At 42.3% G+C, this 19,832-nt stretch overlaps 2 protein-coding genes across 5 annotated transcripts in view; one reads left to right on the top strand and one right to left on the bottom strand.

Moving 5' to 3' along the window:
• Positions 1-525: 525 nt before the first annotated feature.
• On the top strand, positions 526-15,142 carry LOC310681540 (sodium-dependent neutral amino acid transporter B(0)AT3-like). Of its 2 annotated transcripts, XM_083449485.1 has the most exons (12): positions 529-879; positions 3,494-3,634; positions 5,270-5,407; positions 5,813-5,994; positions 7,144-7,254; positions 7,992-8,104; positions 8,819-8,947; positions 9,334-9,484; positions 10,335-10,539; positions 11,495-11,654; positions 13,119-13,275; positions 14,795-15,142. In XM_083449485.1, exons 1-12 carry the CDS (start codon positions 681-683, stop codon positions 14,975-14,977), a joined length of 1,869 nt encoding a protein of 622 aa, XP_083305611.1. In that variant the 5' UTR covers positions 529-680; the 3' UTR covers positions 14,978-15,142. The 2 variants fall into 2 exon arrangements, with proteins under 2 accessions (XP_083305612.1, XP_083305611.1); XM_083449486.1 differs by lacking the exon at positions 7,144-7,254 and having other exon boundaries at positions 526-879.
• TERT (telomerase reverse transcriptase) overlaps positions 12,211-19,832 on the bottom strand; it is a 96,523-nt gene continuing 88,901 nt past the window's right edge. For all 3 annotated transcript variants that reach the window (XR_014513342.1, XR_014513343.1, XR_014513344.1), the window contains one exon: positions 12,211-12,250. The gene's annotated coding sequence lies outside the window, so the exon portion shown is untranslated. The remainder of the gene's footprint in view (positions 12,251-19,832) is intronic.

The raw sequence follows: 19,832 nt of genomic DNA on the forward strand, positions 1-19,832 counted from the left end.
TGCATGAAGGGGTTAATACCATAGAGTATGCTGTCCTGTCAGGCTTCACTATCTACTTCCCCTCAACATGGAAGGAACTACGTAATCAAGCCTTTGTTCTCCAGTTTACTTGAGAAGCTCAGCATGTGAAGAGGTTTGAGTTGGTTGCTCCAGCTCAACTGCATGGCTCTCAGCATCCATTCTTGAGTTCCTCTACCAATAATTTAGGAACTTCTGCCGCTTTGTAACTAAGGTGAATATTACTGCCTGTGCAACCTTTTATGAAACACATGAACCTGACCTTTGAAGACTGTGTAAGTAAACCATTTTTTAACTTACCAAACTTGTGGTCTTTTTCCTATGCTAGGGAAAGAGGGAACCTTTGGGAAAAGTAATACAATTTAGAGTTTGAACTGAAAGGGTTAAATTATATCTTTACTGCTTCCAAGAGGCAAGAATTTTTCTGTTAAATTCAGTGCCTCATCTCAACTCTGTAATTTGTGTGGCTGTAGGTTGCTAGGTTGGTTTATCTGGATTCTTTGGTGTGATGTCGCAGATGGAAGTTCCATCCATTGTTCATAATTCCTCTTCTCCCCCCCCCCCCCCTTTGCTGCTTACATGGTGAGTGAGGAGGTTCTGTTGCCTGGCTGCTACTAATATTGGAGAAATATGTGGTGAAAGGAAAAAAAGAGGTTGTAAAGATGGCAAGTGATCAACCCAAAGGCAATGTTGAAGAGTTTAAAGTAAAAATGGCAACTGATCAACCCGAAAGCAGCTCTAAACACTCCCAAAGGCCCACGTGGGATAGTAAATTCCAGTACCTTTTAAGCTGTTCCGGATTTGTTGTGGGTCTTGGAAATGTGTGGCGTTTTCCATACTTGTGCCAAACCTACGGAGGAGGTAAGAGAAAACCCACCTTTTAATTGATTAGTTGTGTTCAGACTAAACTATGACACACTCCTCTTGTTCTAAAATATGTGTTTGGGGTGTGCCACACCCCTCTAATCTCTGGATCCAGTAATTGTTAAAATTTAATCAGTACTTTTAATTCTTGGAATAGCCAAGCTAGCCTCCCAGTGAGGTGATAGCCTGGGTGGTGAGCCATTAAGGGAGATTAAGGAGCGCTATGTGAGATGTAAAAAAAGCCATAGGTGGGAACAGAGGTGGCCTAAAATGGTTCTGCAGAGGCAGCTGCAAATGTACTTAAATGTTGCTACGCTCCACCTGATGGCCTCAGCTGTGGCAGATGATAGCTAGAGGGAGGAGACTGTCACAGGAGCTGTAAAAGGGGGTGGAGTAAGTACTTTTTTTGGTGGGTTGGATAAAATAATAATAATAATTCCATTTATATCCTGCTCTTCCTCCTGAATGACAGATGGCTAAGTGCACAGAGCAAAACAACACAGAGACATTGGGGACAATATGTCACTAATTTTTCTGTTAACTTCAATGCCTCATTGCAACTCTTACGATTTGCATGCAGAGCTTAATAGTATTACTGAATGACTTACAACCCAAGCTTTAAGTCTTGTTGCGATTGTTATCTATTGTTACTGATTGATTTGGTTTTACTGCATGGATTTAGTGCCTGAGTGAATCAAGTTGTTTACTTTCTCTGACTAAATGGACATGGATTTTTTAAAGTGTTTGGTTTTTTTTATTGGCAAGAAACATGATAAAATAAATAGCCTTGCTTCCAGGCAACCATGACAATAAGAGCCAGGGTGGTGTAGTGGTGGACTCATAATCTGGTGAACCAGGTTCGTTTTTGTTTTTTTAAAATAATTTTTATTAAGTTTAATATTACCAAATTAAACACATCAAACCAATTAATCCAAATTATAACAATACGTATCATGTAATCCAATTATTTTCCAAATTATAAATTTTTGTGGGGGGTACCCATGCTTCTTGATCGTCAGGAGTCCAATCCTCGAATATTTTTGCTGCTTTCATCTTAAGAATGATATTTCCAGTCCCCTCTTCTCAATCCTTGTCGTTACTCATTTTCCTTTTCATCCACCTCCGAGTTGCTCCGCAAGTGGGTTGAAAAAAACCAGTCTTATTTGTGTTTCTGTGTGGGCTTTGTGCTGCTCTCTCGTAAATCACTCTCATCCAATAGTCCAGGCATTTCTGCTCGAGCAAGCAATCGCCATTTTGTTGTTCCGATGAAATGCAGTCTAAAAGCTCGCTCTTTAACTTTCCCGACCTGTTGCATCGTAAATTAGTCTTTTTCCAGGAGGGCTGCCCCTTCCAGATCGCAATCTCCTCGAAAATAATAAATCTTCGGCTCGCCCTCCCCAAGACCAAACCTCCTGCAACACAGGTCTCATATCACATCTCCATTCTAACTGCGTCACAAAGAGAGCCCCTCTTCTTTCCAAATCCTTCACAGAGTAAAACCTTTAAGTTCATATTATTCCCACACAATTCATTTTTAGTCCCATTTGCAATTAGTTGCTGTGACGGATCTTCTAAGAGGGAGGGTTATTAGTTAATCACATAGAGCAAAAAAATAAAAAGTCGCCCCCCCCCCTTTCAGTTCCATTGCGTTGCATTCCACATACCATGTCTGTAGTACTTTGATGTAATCTTCCGTCTCAGTCTTCTTCATTTCAGTGGTAAAATTGTGAACCAGGTTTGATTCCCCGCTCCTCCACATACAGCTGCTGGGTGAACTTGGGCTAGTCACACTTCTCTGAAGTCTCTCAGCCTCACTCACCTCACAGAGTGTCTGTTGTGGCGGAGGAAGGGAAAAGGAAATTGTTAGCCACTTTGAGACTCCTTAGAGTAGTGATAAAGCCGGATATCAAATCCAAACTCTTCTTTAAAAGTGATGTTTCTGTACTTTGACTCTTAACACTGATAAATGATTTTAAGATACATATTATTCCTTGTTGAAAAATGAAGAAATTAGAAACAAGCTACTTTGTCCAAGAGCAACTTCTTTTGCAGCAGCATTCCTCGTTGTAACTTTTTGCCAATCTCTTCTGCTTCTCAAGGAAGGCAGATAATTTAGACATAGACCAAGGGAGCTATGAACACCTGAGCTGACTCTAGCTGATTCCCCTCAAAGTTGATTTAACTTTGGTTTTAGAAAACAACACTACCAACTCAAAAGAGACAAGGCCATTTTGTTCTACCACTATATGACCTTTAGGAATGCTAACGTGGGACAGGGTAAATGATTGGTAGGGAAGGCATAAATACTTTATACCTTCTGAGTTTTTGAAGTATCATATGACAGAATCATAAAAGCATTGTCCGGAATGGATTGTTTTCAGAGAGCTCCCCCCCATTCCAGAATTTTAAAAAATGAATAAAAACAAGCTGAAATGTAACTGCAAAAACAGCCATTTTTTCATGACTTTCACCTTCTAGATCTTCTACAGCAGGACTAATTTATGCAGTTTAATCCCCACCAATCAGATGTGCTTTCAGTGCATGCCACAGTAAAATAACAACAACCCGCTAACACTGTTATGAGCTAACTGCTTGGAAATTGTGTTTCTAGGAGCATTCCTGATTCCATACATCACCACGCTTGTGTTGGGAGGCATCCCTGTATTTTTTCTTGAATTAGCTGTAGGGCAATGCTTGAAAAAAGGCACCATTCGACTCTGGTGGCACATCTCACCTTACCTGGGAGGACTGGGTAGGTTTCTGCAATTTCCTTTACTTGTGATTATACAATCTTCTAATCATTGCTCCTTCCTGGAAAATGCATGGGCTACATGAGGGTGTGATAGCAAACCCAGTAGTGGTAGGGTAAAAGGTAAAGGACCAGTCAAAGGCGACTATGGGGTTGCAGTGCTCATCTCGCTTTCAGGCTGAGGGAGCCAGTGTTTGTCCTCAAACAGCTTTCTCGGTCATGTAGCCAGCATGACTAAACCGCTTCTGGTGCAACGGAACACCATGATGGAAACCAGAGCGCACAGAAATGCTGTTTACTTTCCCCCCACAGCGATACCTATTTATCTACTTGGCACTGGCGTGCTTTCGAACAGCTAGGGTAGCAGGAGTTGGGATAGAGCAACGGGAGCTCACCCCGCTGCATGGATTTGAACCGCCGACCTTCTGATTGGCAAGTCCAAGAGGCTCAGTGGTTTAGACCACAGTGCCACCCGCTTCCCAGTAGTAGTAAACTCAGGCAGTTTCTTTTTTAGGAGGGGGCTGGTTCACTGCCCCTCAGACCTTGTGGTGGGCCAAATTGCGCACATGTGTGTGCACGCACCCCACGGAGGGGGGCTTCTCTCTCTCCTCCAGCCCCTCCCCCTGCTTTCCTACGTCCTCCGCCGCTCTGCCTGCGGTTGGAAGCCAGTGGTGGTGGCAGCCCCTCTCCTCTCTGGGCCAGCTTTCTCGGGCACCAGGTGCGGGCCAGCAGGTGCACCAAGCTCCAGACAAAGCCCCGTGCCTGTCACATTGCCCACAGTGCAGCCATGGACGGAGAAGCCAGTGGGTGGGTGTCAAGGCTTCGGATGGGCTGGCTGCTGGCACCAATCAAAGCCCAGCTCCCTCCCTCCACAGGGCATGGAGAAGCCAAGAGGAGGGAGGCGCCGCCGCCATGGTGTGTGTGAGGGAATGGAGTGGAGGGGGAAAGGCACCCAGGGAAAAAATTGCAAAAATGAAGCCGATCCAAGCGGCGATTCCAGGACCGGATCCAGAGGGCAATCAGGCCTGATCGTGCCCATGGGCCTTAGTTTGCTGACTCCTGGTCTAGAAGATAAACAGAGCCACTGGGGCAGCCTGTCCGATTTCACCACCTGAGGCAAAATGGGAATTGCCTCCCCCCCCCCCCCAGTTTGTGGTTACCACCACAGCGATAACTATTTATCTACTTGCACTGGCATGCTTTTGAACTGCTACGTTGGCAGGAGCAGGGACCGAGCAACGGGAGCTCACCCCGTCTTAAGGATTTGAACCGCTGACCTTCTGATCGGCAAGCCCAAGAGGCTCAGTGGTTTAGACCACAGCGCTACCCACATCCCAGTAGTGGTAAACTCAGGCAGTTGCATGCCTATCTGTGTAGAAGCTAAACAGAGCCACTCAAGGGCAACCTGTGTGATTTCACCACCTGAGGCAAAATGGGAATTGCCTCCCCCCACCCCCCACCCAGTTTGTTAGCACCAACATTTAATTCACAGAGCAATGTTGTTTTCCAGACTGCCAGAGTTCAGGTAGTAATTGGATTTGATCTTTCCATTGTGTGAATCAGGCTCTTGCAATATTTACATTAAACAGCAATTGTCTTTGTTCATGCCAGTTCTGCATGTGCTTGTATATTCCACAGCTTACAGTTCTCTGATAGTGTCCTTCCTAGTGTGTGTGTATTATAATATGCTTTTGGCCTGGATTTTGTGGTATTTTATAAACTCTTTCCGAAACCCGTTACCTTGGAGTTCCTGCCCAACAGATACCAGCAAACCAGGTGAGTTCCCAAGTCTCTTGCTGCTTTCTGTTATTAGTATCTGCTTTTCTATGTATCCTTCAACCACTGCATTAAATTGTTTGTCCAACTCTGCCACAGTCAGCAACTGTCAGACCCAGGTGTGTTCCTGCCATGCCTCCTTTGGCCCTAGCTACAGATTGGGATAAGCAAAAGCCCTACAGGTGCCCATTTTTCTGTGCTGGCTGAGGCTGATGGAAGTTCTAGTCCAAAACATCTGGATGGCACCATATTAGGAAAGTCTGTTAGAGCATGGTGTGGATAACACCAAGATTGCAGGTTCGATCTCTATATGGGACAACTGCATATTCCTGATCGTTAGGATCCTTTCCAACTCTTCTATGATTCCATCTGTTTTGATAATGCCTTCTGTGCTTGTTATTTCAGAACTTATTGAAGAATGTCACAAAAGCACACCTACCAATTATTTCTGGTATAGGTACACTTTAAACATAAGCACGGATATTGGAAACAGTGGCCCACTTCAGTGGTGGCTGGTTTTATGTTTGGCAGCCTGCTGGTTAATTGTGTTCGTTTGTACAGTACGAGGAATTGAATCGACTGGAAAGGTGAGCAGGGATTATTACCAGACACCTGTATTTCACTGACCTGGTCCTCATTGAGGTGGTAAAGCCATCTTTGAACTGCACCACATGAGACAGAAAGCAGCTCTCATGAACGAATGTTCTATCATATTTTTAAAAGGCACCTGCCCATTGAAAACTAATACGTCTGCGAGGAGGCTAGGTTATAATCCATATGCAGGAGGTATTTTTTTCATGTGTTTGATCAGCAATACGTAAACCAAATGAGAAGCAAAATTATGGATTAATTAGCTATAAAGTGCAACTATGAGGAACACAAGTGTTCCCATTAGACTGCAGGGCTAAAGCACCTTGGGATGGAACAGCAGTTTAGATGGCCTGACTCGGACTGTGTCATAAAACGTCATAATGAATAGTCAGTTGAATAATATATTGCTTTTTTGGGCAAATATGTTGAGCTTTTTGGCTACCATACGCCCTTACATTTTAACTGATTTAGACATTCTTTTCGGAGAACGAATCCCAGTTATGTCCAGGAAAATCTGGATGTATGGATAAACCCAGCATTCTCTGGTGACTTTATGCAGTCACTCTGGTGACTTTATGCAAGCAGCCTACAGTGTTGGTCCTTAAGGTGTCAGAAAGTGTTTTCTACCTTTTTTCTATGCAACATAGAAAAAAATTATGCTTGCCTTTTTAATTAGTATCCTACTTCTCATCTAAAGAGTTCAAGCTACTCTCTCTTTCCTCTTGCACACATTCTGCTCACAATCTTTCATTCGGTTGGACTGGAGAGTTGTCTCAAGGTCACCAGTGAGCTTCATGGCCATAGGCACCAACTTAGACAAAATGTTGGGAGGTGGCCCCCACTGCCTGCACTTCCCCCACCTCCCTGCACTTCTGTGGAGCACTCCTCCACAGGTTTCCTCAATTCAAGTCTGTCATGTTAACCACTGCTGTACCACACTGGATGGCACCATTATGTGGTGATTTACACACATGCATGAGCTTCTACATTTCCTCAAACCACCCTAAACAAAAACAGTTTATCACTGAGTTGGATTCAGCTGCAACTGTTCAGTAATTTTGTGTGCACAGTATCTGTTTCATGGTATTGCCTTAACCTCTTCCTGACACTCACTTTTTTCTTCTCTGTTTTGCTCTTCCTCTTAGGCAATATATTTTACAGCCCCATGTTCTTACCTACTTCTAACATTATTCCTTATTTATGGACTGACTCTCCCAGGAGCTGTTCACGGATTACTCTACTTCATGACTCCTAATGCAAGTATTTATTCAATTGATCCTTGGTGTTCCAGATGATGTACGGAAAGTCTGACTTGGTCTTTTAGAGGTGGCTTTGAACTTTGAACTTTCCTCCATGCTGCTTCTTTGTTTACCACTTAATACTAGTTGGGATCTACACATATTCTGGCAATTGTACTTTGTTAACTCCCTCTGGAATCTATGAAGAACAGAAACGTGTGTAAAAATGCCCTTTTCTAAAATTCACAAATATAGGCAACCCTGGGTCAAATCTTATTTTTTGGCAGACAGGGCAGAACTACACTTCATTGTGCAAGCATGGGGTGTCCCAGTTCTGTATTTGAGGAAGCCAGTGGGCAGGTCATTAATCCTCCCTATGCCCACCAATTCTTCCCTACAAATGCTCCCCTGGGCTGCTTTTTGTTTCTCCGTCTGGCAGGGCCCAAGACTGGAAGATGCGCAAGTGAAGGTAAAAACACTCTAGTGAGCATTTGTAAGGGACTATCGCCAAACATGGAAAGAGTTTAGCGCTCTCTCCTACACACTGATTTTCCGCCTCCAACTAGCGCCCAGCAGGCAGTTTGTGAAACACTTGTTTGCCAGTATAATGCATTGTTCTGTTCTGAATTTGTCGAATTCAGAAAACACACTAATTTTCCACTGCTTGCCAGGAAGGCCTGTATCAGTGAAATATACACAGGAATTATGAGACTAATAATGTGTTTAGCCCTGAGCTCTCTCTGTCTCTCTCACAGCTCAAGAAGATCAACAATCCACGTGCCTGGCTTGATGCAGCCACCCAGATCTTTTCCTCTCTTTCTTTAGGATTTGGGGGACTCATAGCATATTCAAGCTACAACCCGTCAATGTAGGTATAATCTTGCAGTTTTGTTAGCTTTCGCTCACAATGTGGAGAGGAGCTGTTTGACGCAGTCAAATAAACTTCTATGAGATAGCGCCTCAGTGATCTCTGGAGACAAGACTCAATTCTCATTCAGCCCACACTGGAGCCCAGGAAAAGCAGCTGGCTCTGTTCTCTTGATGTTTTCCTGTGTGAGCAACCCAAAGATGCTCTCTATTGTTCTTTCTGCAATGCCAGTGCTGGGCAAAGTTCAGCTACGTTTGAGATGCAATAATGAGAAGGCGAGTGACTGAGGCGGCTGCATGCTCTCAGTATAACTTATGCCTTAAGGTTCCTGTGAGAATAAAACAGCATAACCTGCTTGTATGCTACCTTGGAATCCTTTGGAGAAAAGTGAGCTCTAAATGTGATAAATGTATAATATCTGGGCCCTCTCCAGTCCCAGAATGATGAGAGATTTCAGGGATTCCAGTGCATGCACCAGGGCTGGTTTCTGTTGAAAACCAACATATTTCAGTAGTGCCTTCAGCTATTTAGTTTCTGCGACAACATGCCATCTGTCAATTGCTTTGTTTTACTGTTCTGGGATTGAAAATATTCAGTGAAGAATAGAGTACAAGTACTTCAAATAAAATAATAAATGTATAACATTAGAAGTTACAGACTCGGTGCTGTCCTTTGTAACGTTTAATCGGGTTGTTATGTACTTGTTTTTCCTAGTAATGACTGTGAACTGGATGCTATCATGATAGCAGGAGTAAACTCTTTGACTTCTTTGTTTGCATCAATCCCAATTTTTTCGATTCTGGGGTTCAAAGCAACAATGGCCTATGAAGAATGCTTGGAAAGGTGAGCCGTTCAAGTTTCACAGTTAGGAACCAATTTAAGGTGTTGGTCCAAGTTCACAATTTTTGTTTTTCATTGTCTAGAATTTTGTGTCATCCCCCCCCCACAAACCAGTTTAGGGGACCCCAGAGGGCAGAATTAAAATAAGATTGTAGCATAGAACACAAAGTATACAATCCTGCATGTTCCATGTGCATATTCATTAATTCAGGTATACAGGCAACTTCCTGTTTGTATGGGGGTTGCGTTCCTGGTCCCAGCGCACGTCCGTGGTTGTGCATAAACCCGTTTGGACCCTGGCCTGCCCCTATTTGAAGCAAATTGCTGTTGTTTTTCTTAGGGACTATGGCAATGCAAATAATTCGTATCATTCCTGACTTTACTGACAGAAATGTTGAAAGCATCACCAAGGCATTCAGGAAAGACAACATCACTGTAGACAGCAGCGCATTTTGGCTCAGTTATTTGAATGGAACAGATATCAATAAACTGGCATCTCTCAAACTGGCAAATTGTGATCTCCAGTATTTCCTTGATAAGGTATTGTACTTGCATTGCATGAATGAATGGGGCTTCCTTCTCGGCTCACATTCCATGAAGGCTTCTGCAGCTTCCACTGCATTTTTCTGTAGTTTCTCTGCTGGACCTCTGCCATGCTGCAAGGGGGTCACAGCCCCCGGTCTTCAGCTACCGTTGATGTGATGGCCCAGGCAGGAAATTCTTTCAGAAGAGCTGTGTTTAGCTCTTTGGCTTCATACAAGCTGCTCTGTCTCTGGTAAACTAGCTTGTTACTCTACCCATATGTATGAGTGCACAGAGACCACAAGTTGTTTGCCTGGTTATCTCCGAAGAAACACAATCTACCTTCCCCCCTACAACTACTGTTACTGGGGTGTTCTATGGCCACTTTATTTAGCCACAAATACTTGCACACAGAAGATGGGGCTCAGGGTACCCACCAGAACTCTAGTCCAGCTTGATAAATTTCCCCTTATAATTCTGCAGAGACACACACAAACCATATCTGTGTCTGAACGTATGAGCACTAAAAGAACCACAGAAAGCAACCTGTGAGCTTAGGTGGCTGCTTTTATTATTTTATTACCTTTCCTTCACCCTTAGCTCCCAGGGCAAGTGACAACGATTTAAAATGCAACACTAAAAACAGATTACAGCAACTTAATACCACTAAAACATGGTGAGTCCCAAAAATGCACATCTCAGGTGTCAAGGGTCCAGGTCAAGATAAGAACTTGTCATCGGTAATGACTGTATCTTATTCCAGATGATGGCTAAATGTTGAGTAATACAACATTTTGCCTTTACATTAGAATAAATTACATTTAGAAATCAATCTGACAGTTTTTACCATTATTTGTGAATTTTGCAGAGTGTTTCTGGAACCGGCTTGTCCTTTATTGTGTTCACTGAAATCGTCATTAAGATGCCTGGATCAAACACTTGGGCGATTCTGTTTTTTCTCATGCTGTTCAGTCTTGGTGTATCTTCCATTTTTGGACTCATTCAAAGTCTCTTGACGCCTCTCACAGAATCTCGCATTGTGTCTAGATACATATGCAAGGAGGCTGTATGTGGTAAGGCATCTTCCTCAAATCCTTTTCTTTGCTGTTAACCATGCTCAAGATTAATATGGTTCAAAGTGCTTCCTGTACATTATTTTGGCTATTGTAAATAACAGTAGCTTAATACTATCTCTGTATTGCAGATGGGGGCTGAGATCGGGTTCGTGGGCATGACAGTATTTCGATGGAATATCCTGGCTCATTGCTCATTCTCTTAGCTGCTACTGTTGTTTCAATATACATTCTTTCCAGATTCATTAACCTCCCCAGGGAGGTTTGGCTGGCACCTTCATTATACATCTTTAAGTGTCAGGCAAATAAAGTTCCTCTTCAACCAGGCCTTGGGGGAGAGAGAGCCAGTGTGGTGCAGTGGTTAAGAGCGGTAGTCTCGTAATCTCGGGAACCGGGTTCGCGTCTCCGCTCCTCCACATGCAGCTGCTGGGTGACCTTGGGCCAGTCACACTTCTCCTCACAGAGTTTTTGTTGTGGGGGAGGAAGGGAAAGGAGAATGTTAGCCGCTTTGAGACTCCTTAAAAGGGAGTGAAAGGCGGGATATCAAATCCAAACTCCTCTTCTTCTTCTTCTTCTTCTTCTTCTTCTTCTATGGCCTTTTAAATGTATTTGTGTGAGTGGGGGTGATTGTTTTGTTTTTGTTCTATTTATTATGCGCTTTTATCCTGTATTTTTATCTTGTGAACTGCCCTGATATCTCCGAAGGGCACTATATAAATTAATAAACAGTAATAACAACAGTAACAATAACCTGGTGAGCAGAAACTGTACAGTCTTAATGATGCCACACTGCACTCATTAACCATTAAGGATAGGTGAGTGGCAAAACTTGGGTGTTTGGCAAGAATGGAACAGACATGTTGGGATTGATTATAAACGCACATGTAAACACCAATGGTTAGGTTTTCTTTTATTTCATTTGTGTTAATTGACTAATGAATGTTGTTGTCTGTAGGTTTAATATGCCTTACTGCTTTTCTGCCGGGCCTGCTTTTTGCTCTGAGATCAGGAAACTACTGGCTTGAGATGTTTGATGCCTTTGGGGGAACCATGCCTTTGCTAGTCATTGCTTTCTTTGAAGTGATGGGTGTTGCATTTCTTTATGGAATGAAAAGGTATGGCTATGTTTCTTCGTATATGTATCAGGATAAGCCCTTAGGTGCATAAGCAACTCAAGGCAGATGAACACGTGAGGCTGTATTCATCACTAAGCATTTCTATTGATAAATGAACACACTATGGAGAAGCTAGGCAATCCACCTACATCTTGTGATGCAAATTAGGATTTTTTAGTGATGGAGTGCCTTGCCCACCCAGACCCCGGCCTGCTCTCCCACTTACATGGAAACTAACTCTAATGCTTGAAGAGGGTTTACAAGGTAAACTGGTGTCTAATCTGGACTGCTTCAGACTTCTTTAGTGAGTTGTGTTTCAAAACTGAATACTCATCCATGGGGGGAGCCGTTATGTTTAATATGAGGGGCATTCAGTCTGAAGAGGTACAGTCGCCAACAGCCATTGCTATTTGAAGTGGTATGGCCCAGGACCCAGATTTACCAGCCCCCCTCATCATAGGGATCATGAGAACCAAGCCCATTGATAAGCTGGTGAGGTGTGACACTTCCATTTCCCTCCTTTATCCTGTGAAAACAACACTCTAAGCAAGAAACCTTTATTTAGTCTATTTATTTAGAAAAGCATTTCTGTACCGCTGAAAAAAACACTGGGGTGATGCGCAACATTAACATAAAATACAATTGCAAACAGTACAAATAATTGTGGAAGTGGCAGGCTAAACAAAACATTAAAGAGCAATGAAGATCTGATTTTTAAGTGAAGCAGGAAAGTCAAAAGTTGAGGGTGTCTGCCAGATCTGTTCCTGGCCTAGGTGCAGCAAGTGATACCTTTTTATTGTATTTGAAGTACAATCACATGTCTCCCTGCTCAGAAATAAATTCCATTGCATACAGTGGGAATAAGATCCCAGCTAAGGTTTGCAGCCTTATGCAGAATTTGGCGATATACACCCCACAAGTTGCAATAGGATAAAGGTTTCCTATCTGTTGTGTTTAATTTATTTGTGCAAACGATCATTTGATTTGGGGGGGGGTGTGTGTGTGCATGTGGCCTACTTAACAGCCCAAGCAACTGCCAGGGAGGATAGATCTCTATTTGAGGGAGTCCTTGATTTGAAAATCCCTCTGGTTTAAAAGATGAAGAACTCTAGGCAGGGAGAGCAGGGGCTTCAAAGTTAACACCTGGAAAGGAGATGGAACAGGCTAGCTGATCAGTCTTCCCCACTATGGAGACATGTAATACATTTCTATTTCAGTCACAGAAATCATTTCTAAATTAGCACATAAATGTTTTACGCAAACGTTTTATGCAAGCCTGAATCCTCTTTTGTTTGCATTTCCCTCTTTTGAGTGATGCTTATGTAGCTGCTCTACTTGTTCAAGTGATGAGCAGGCATGCAGTCAGAGGAGAAACAGAAGTTTAGCTGGCTTCATTTTTAATAAGGTTACATGCAAGTGAATTGTCCACAGATCCCTCACTAAATATATCCATTTCATTAACAGATTCAGTGCAGATGTGGAAAAGATGATAGGAAGACCACTACAATGCTATTGGAAGGCAATGTGGCTATTTTTCTCGCCAGGGACAATGCTCCTAATTTTTTTCTTCTATGTACTTGTTGAGCCACCATCAAGCTACAACACTTGGAACCCAAATTATGTAAGTTACCTTTATACAAGTCATTACTAGTCTTTCCCTAATTTGCATTCATGGGGGGGGGGATTGAGCTCTCACTCCAATCTTGCTGCTACTCCTGAATCTCAATTCAACTCCTGAATTGATAAAGATGCTCTGCTTAAGCACAAAATTCCTGGGCTATCACTGATGGTTCACTAGGGCTTACATGGGGTCCTGCAGCTAATTAACCTCACCAGATTTTTAATGCTGAATTTTTTTAGATATGCTGTAAGCCACCCAGAGTGGCCGGGGAAACCCAGTAAGATGGGTGGGGTATAAATAATAGAATTATAAATTATTAAGTATAATCAACTGAGGATGCTTTATGTTGACCTTTTAATTTAATGTCCTGCCTCTTTTGTTTCAGCTGGACATGTAATAAATGGTTTTACATTTTGATTTTATTACTCTGCTGTAAGCTGCTCTTAGAGCATTCCTGAAGAGCAACTTAAAAGCAGGTTGAATAAACAAACATCCTCTTCACACCAAGCCCAAAGATGACATCAGTCATATACTACGGCCCACCAAGGGCTTGACAGTGATCCTGACTCTTGCCATCTAGGACACAAAGCTAAAACAGGCTTTACAGAACCCTACATGCCTGCTGGGGTGTTTTCTTCTTTGTGGGGCACAGGAGGTGTATTTCTGCTGTACGTGTAGTGAGCCAGCAAACTTGCGTATGTACCTATTACAAGATGGTATTGCCTGGAGAAAGACAGTCAGGGTGTGTATCCACACTCTTCCACTTTCTCCCAAGACAGATGGATGCCATGTGGTTCCTAGTCAACCATGCAGACACTGACCAGTCCCAGATCTGTTCAGTTTCATGAGTTTTCAGATGATCAGCCTTGATGATAACTGTTTGCTATCAAGTCCCAGCCTACATAAAAGCAGAGAGATTTTACCATTTGGTGTGACAGGAGTGAGCGTTCATAAAAACAGTGTTTTTTGTTACACACAACACACCACTAGCACAATGGGGCTTTCCCCCCCTCTCCTCCTCCCATGGCATCCCAAAATTTGCTCCAGAGCAGGCACCCCCAAACTCGGCCCTCCAGATGTTTTGGGACTACAGTTCCCATCACCCCTGACCACTGGTCCTGTTATCTAGGAATGATGGGAGTTGTAGTCCCAAAAATATCTGGAGGGCCGAGTTTGGAGATGCTTGCACCAGAGGGTTTGGGAAATCCCTAGAAAATATTTAGGGGGTGCACCAGTGGAGAGGAGGAGGAGTACATACCATCATGTGAGGAGACATTCTTGTGCTGATGATAGTCTTAGCCCTACACTGCATGCAACTCAGGAGTCTTCCCTTTCCCTTTTGGAATATTGCCAACCTTTGCTTAGCTCCCACTTTGAAGTATTAACAAGCTGTAATTCCTGTCTTCACTTACCTGGGAGCAATCCCCACTTAACCTGATGGGATTTACTTCTGTGTAAACGCATAGAAGATTATGCTGTTCAGTGTGGCTTTCATGCAATACATTTGTTTCTCCCAAAGGTACATTTTCCTGCAAAAGAGTCAAAAAAGTATCCTCCCTGGGCTGTCGTCATCTCTATCATGCTGGAAACTGTACCATGCTTGATGATCCCTTTTGGAGCCATTTATCAACTTTGGAGAATTGTGTTGAAAAAGAAACTGTTACAAATAATACATCCAGACACCAGCACTGGTAGCACCTGATCTTAACTTTTGTTTCAGCGATCTGGTCACCCTTGTTTTCCCCATCCTATCCTGACCAATAAAAAAACCCACACATGTATCCTCAAATTTAAGGTATTCAATCAGTAAGAATGTAGGGATTTCTACGTAAAACCATTTCCTAAATAAATGCATCTTTATATATAACACTTAGGAATGTTCATAATGCATAACACATAAATTATCTTGTAAGTCTTACTACGCCAACCATATAAGGCAGGTCCACATTCTTATCCCTATATTGCAGGTGTGGGGGCTGAATCTGAAAGAAAGTGCTTTGCCTAAGGCCATTCGGTGCATGAGATTTAGAAAGGGGAAAACTGCTAGGGGCTGATTACAAAATGATGACATTATAAGTGGACACCCTCCAAAACATAAGTGGACAGAACATGGTAATTCCACAGTAAGGATCTTTTCAGGCACTACCCTTACGTCAGATTGAGATATATAAATAATAACTGGAATTTAGAAGACACAATCTATTAAGTCACAAGTTGTATTTTCTAAATTGGAGATCTGGGTCTTACCAAGTAAATGGGCTATTACCAAGAAAGATACAACAACTGTTTTTGCTGAAAGGCCATGTGCAATACAATAATAGTCTTGATTACTCAGCAAGGTTTAAGGAAAACCACATGGTTTTGGCAGCCACAATTATAAAATAATGTGCTGCCGAGTTTTTAAAACAGGGGTCACATTTTTCTAAGTGATTTACGCAAACAAGGCTTAGTGAACGGAACACAGAAACTTGCAGCCATAGATCACTTTTTTAGGCAAGATATCAGAATAGGCATCTCACCATTGTTGGATTACAGAAAAATATATTTCCCCCTGACAATTCCAGGTTAGGTGAATTTTTTTACACTAAAAATGGAGCATATCCCATTACTTACTTTGCTGATAAAATACTTTGAAAACATTGCTTTGAGCTCATGTATTCATGACACTAAGCGTACTTTCAAGCACCAAATTACCACATTTTTCCTGCTTTTGGATACAGGAGGTTGACTTAGCTATTTATTTCTTTTTCTTTTTTAAAGGAAAAATAAAACAGTTTACCTACAATAGGACCGCATTATTCAATCCAGAATGGCTTTGAAATCTCCATATAGTGATGGTTCTGTCACTTCCTTCAGGAGCTGTACAGAAGCTTCTGGAATTTGCCGGAGCAACCGTATTTCACCTGAAAAGATGAATGCTAAAATCAACCAATCGCTGCTCCGATAGACAAATCATTCCAAACAGGGCTATTGGGTGGTCCACAGGCTGTCTTTTAAAATGAGGGCGACCATTTTTTGCCAATGCAATGCCTCTGGGCTGCATGGTACATTGGCACACCCCATCCCTGCACTCCCAAGGACATTTTGAAACTGCACGTGATGGGGAGCAGGCTTCCTAGCTGCTTCAAGCACGCCCCCCCTCCTGTGGTTTCCAGTATTTGGAAGCAGTGCTGCCTCCCAAGGTGGAGGAAGAGTCATAACGGCTAGTACCCATCTCCTCCCCCATGAATTTGTCTAATCCTCTTTTAAAGCCAACCAAGTTGGAGACCATCACTACCACCTGGGAGAGAAAATTTCGTAGTTTGACCATAAACATGCCCTCCTCTAATATATATAAAAAGGAATTATATGGCTATTTAAAAATAGTTCAATGCGCTTGAGAATCTCAAATACGTATAACAGATTAGCTTTTATTGCATGAACTATGCCCCTTGAAAGTACAAGGGAAATGATTTTATTTGTTTAACAAAAATTATATACTGCTTGATTGTAATAAAATCTCTTAAGTGATTTATAAGCCCACCTTACTGGACTGTTTTAAGTATTACAAATATAATGCATACAAAATGCTTTGCAGCTCTGACAAGTTCTTTATAAATACTAGGTGCTATTTATTCCAAACAGTAATTTTGAACACAGGTATTACTTAAATGTGACTCATTAGCATTACTGCACTTTGCTTGTGGCAGAAGACTCCTTTGCATATTGAGGGGGGCAAGCCAAACCCAAGGCAGCCACCTGACAGGGTTTTCTTATCATGTTGGTTATCTTCTTTTTTTACTTTGTGGTGAAAGTGAGAGAATAACCATACATTGTCTGAGATCCCAAATATGTAAGTACACATGTTCAAAGAAACACACCCCAAGTTCTTTTATGGGTTTCTCTTCATGCTTCGCATGCCTTTGATTGCCCAATCCACAGTTGCAACCTTACCCACAAGGACTATTTGCTGAATATCTTGTTGGGGCAGATGAATAAAATTTGTTTTCCCCTCAGGGAAAATGAATTAGCTGCTCTAAATTGCTTACTAATTGAAATTAAATGATTGATCACAATCTCTGTTAAGGTTTCTTTTTTCTTCTTCTTTGGCGATCAGTCGTAGCTGTGTAAGATTGTTCTCCATAAACACGGTTTTAACAGTGAGTCTTTAAGTGACTGTGGAGGTCAATTCTGGATCCACACGTCCTTCCACAGTGGGGACATAGGTTTCTGGGCGGGAGTTGATCACGGTGTGGATTTGCCAAGTGTGCCTTTCCCTTAGCATGTTTCCTGCTTTTGTCCTGAGTTTGAGCGTTTTCAAAGCCCATGACACGTTTGGTGACGGTTGTTCTCCAATTGGAGTGCTCACAGGCCAGTGTTTCCCAGTTGTCAGTTTTTTTACTACATTTGCCTTGAGAGAGTCTTTAAACCTCTTTTGTTGACCACCACCATTACACTTTCCATTTTTAAGTTCAGAATAGAGTAGACGATAATCTTTGGAAGACGATAATCAGGCATCCACACAACATGACCAGTCCAGTGAAGTTGATGTTGTAGAATCATTGCTTCAACACTGGTGATCTTTGCTTCTTCCAGTACACTGGAATTAGTTCACCTGTCTTCCTAGGTAACGTGTAATTTTTTTCGGAGACACCGTTGATGGAATCTTTCGAGGAGTTGGAGATGGCAATTATAGGTGCTCCATGTTTTACAAGCATACGGTAAGGTTGGTAGTACAATAGCTTTGTAAACAAGCATTTTGGCTTCCCTGCGAATGTCCTGGTCCTCAAAGACTCTGCACTTCAAACGGGAGGAAGCTGCACTCGCAGAGCTCAAGCGATGCTGGATTTCGGAAACAATGTCAGCCCTTGTGGAAAGATAACTGCCCAGGTAGGAGAAGTGATCAACATTTTCCAATGTTAGACCATTGAGTTGGATTTGTGGCGCTACAGATGTTGTTTTTTGCTTATTGGTGCAGCACTTTGGTTTTTTGGATGTTGAGTGATAGGCCAAGCTTTTCATAAGCTTCTGTGAAGATATTTAGGATGGATTGGAGGTCATCCTCTGAGCGTGCACACACTAAGTTGTCATCAGCATACTGAAGCTCTATGATGGAAGTTGTGGTAACCTTACTCTTTGCTTTCAGCCTGCTCAGATTAAAGAGCTTTTCATCTGTTTGATATATGATTTCTACTCTGGTGTGGAGTTTCCTTTCAATGAAGTGTAGGATCATGGCAATGAAAATAATGAATAGAGTTGGGACAATAACACATCCCTGTTTAACACCTGATCCCACTGTGAATGGTTCACTTTGAGAGCCCTTGTTACCTGCGATTGTCATATCATGGAGGAGCCAAATGTTCACAAATTTATCTGGGCAGCCAATTTTCAGAAGGACAGTCCACAGGGTATTATAGTTTACAATGTTGAAGGCCTTAGTCAGGTCAATCAATGCCATACACAGGGGTTGGTTTTGCTCTCTGCATTTTTCCTGAAGCTGTCAAGCGGTTAAAATCATGTTCACGGTCCCCATAGAAGGTCTAAAACCATTTTGGGATTCAGGAAGGGTCACCTCAGATATTGTTAAGAGGTGGTTCGTTGAGATCCTTATAAGGATTTTGTCAGCTGCAGTTAATAGAGAGATGCCTTTGATAGTTTCTGCAATCTGTTCTCTAACCTTTTTAAAAGAGATTGATAATTTTGGCATCCCTAAAGTATACCGGGATCTCCTCTTTCTCCCAGATTTTTCCGATGAGCTTATGAAGTTGTTGTGTAAGGTCAATTCCACCCACTTTGAAGACTTTAGCAGGTATCCCATCAGGTCCGCTGGCTTTGTTGTTTTTCATTTGCTTAATAGCTGTACACAACTCTCCCAGATCTAGAGAAACTGCAAGCTCATAGTGGGGTGAAATACCACTATGTGTATGATGTGGTACAAGATGGACTTGAATTGGGGTATTGTCAAACCAAAGAAATGATAGCTGACATTCTCACCAAGAAACAGTTTTTAGAACCTTTGATGTTATTCCCGGAGGTTCATTTATTGTGCATGCAATTGTTATATTTTCTTGAGAAGGGGTTTGTGGGATAATCAGTTTCACATAACCAACATGCTTAAGTCTAATTAATGCATGAAGGGGTTAATACCATAGAGTATGTTGTCCTGACAGGCTTAACTATCTACTTCCCCTCACCTTGGAAGGAACTAGTAATCAAGCCTTTGTTCTCCCGTTTACTTGAGAAACTCAGCATGTGAAGAGGTTTGAGTTGGTCGCTCCAACTCAACTGCATGGCCCTCAGCATCCATTCTTGAGTTCCTATACCAATAATTTAGGAGCTTTCGCTGCTTTGTAACGAAGGTGAATATTGCTGCCTGGCGAACCTTTTATGAAACGCATGAACCTGACCTCTGAAGAGTGTGAAAGTAAACAATTTTTTAACTTACCAAACGTGTGGTCTTTTTCTTATGCTAGGGGAAACTTTGGGAAAGGTAATACAATTAAGAGTTTAGACGGAAAGGGTTAAATTATATCTTTACTGCTTCCAAGAGGTAAGAATTTTTCTGTTAACTTCAGTGC

This window comes from Podarcis tiliguerta (genome assembly GCF_965153285.1).
Source record: "Podarcis tiliguerta genome assembly, chromosome: 7".
Lineage (NCBI taxonomy): Eukaryota > Metazoa > Chordata > Lepidosauria > Squamata > Lacertidae > Podarcis > Podarcis tiliguerta.

Excerpts from the sequence above, each read along its gene's own strand:
- LOC310681540 (XM_083449485.1), top strand. The coding sequence starts at position 681 with ATGGCAAGTGATCAACCCAAAGGCAATGTTGAAGAGTTTAAAGTAAAA. Across the intron at positions 5,408-5,812 it reads AACAGATACCAGCAAACCAG|AACTTATTGAAGAATGTCAC; the intron begins GTGAGTTCCCAA and ends TTGTTATTTCAG. Across the intron at positions 8,105-8,818 it reads TCAAGCTACAACCCGTCAAT|TAATGACTGTGAACTGGATG; the intron begins GTAGGTATAATC and ends TGTTTTTCCTAG.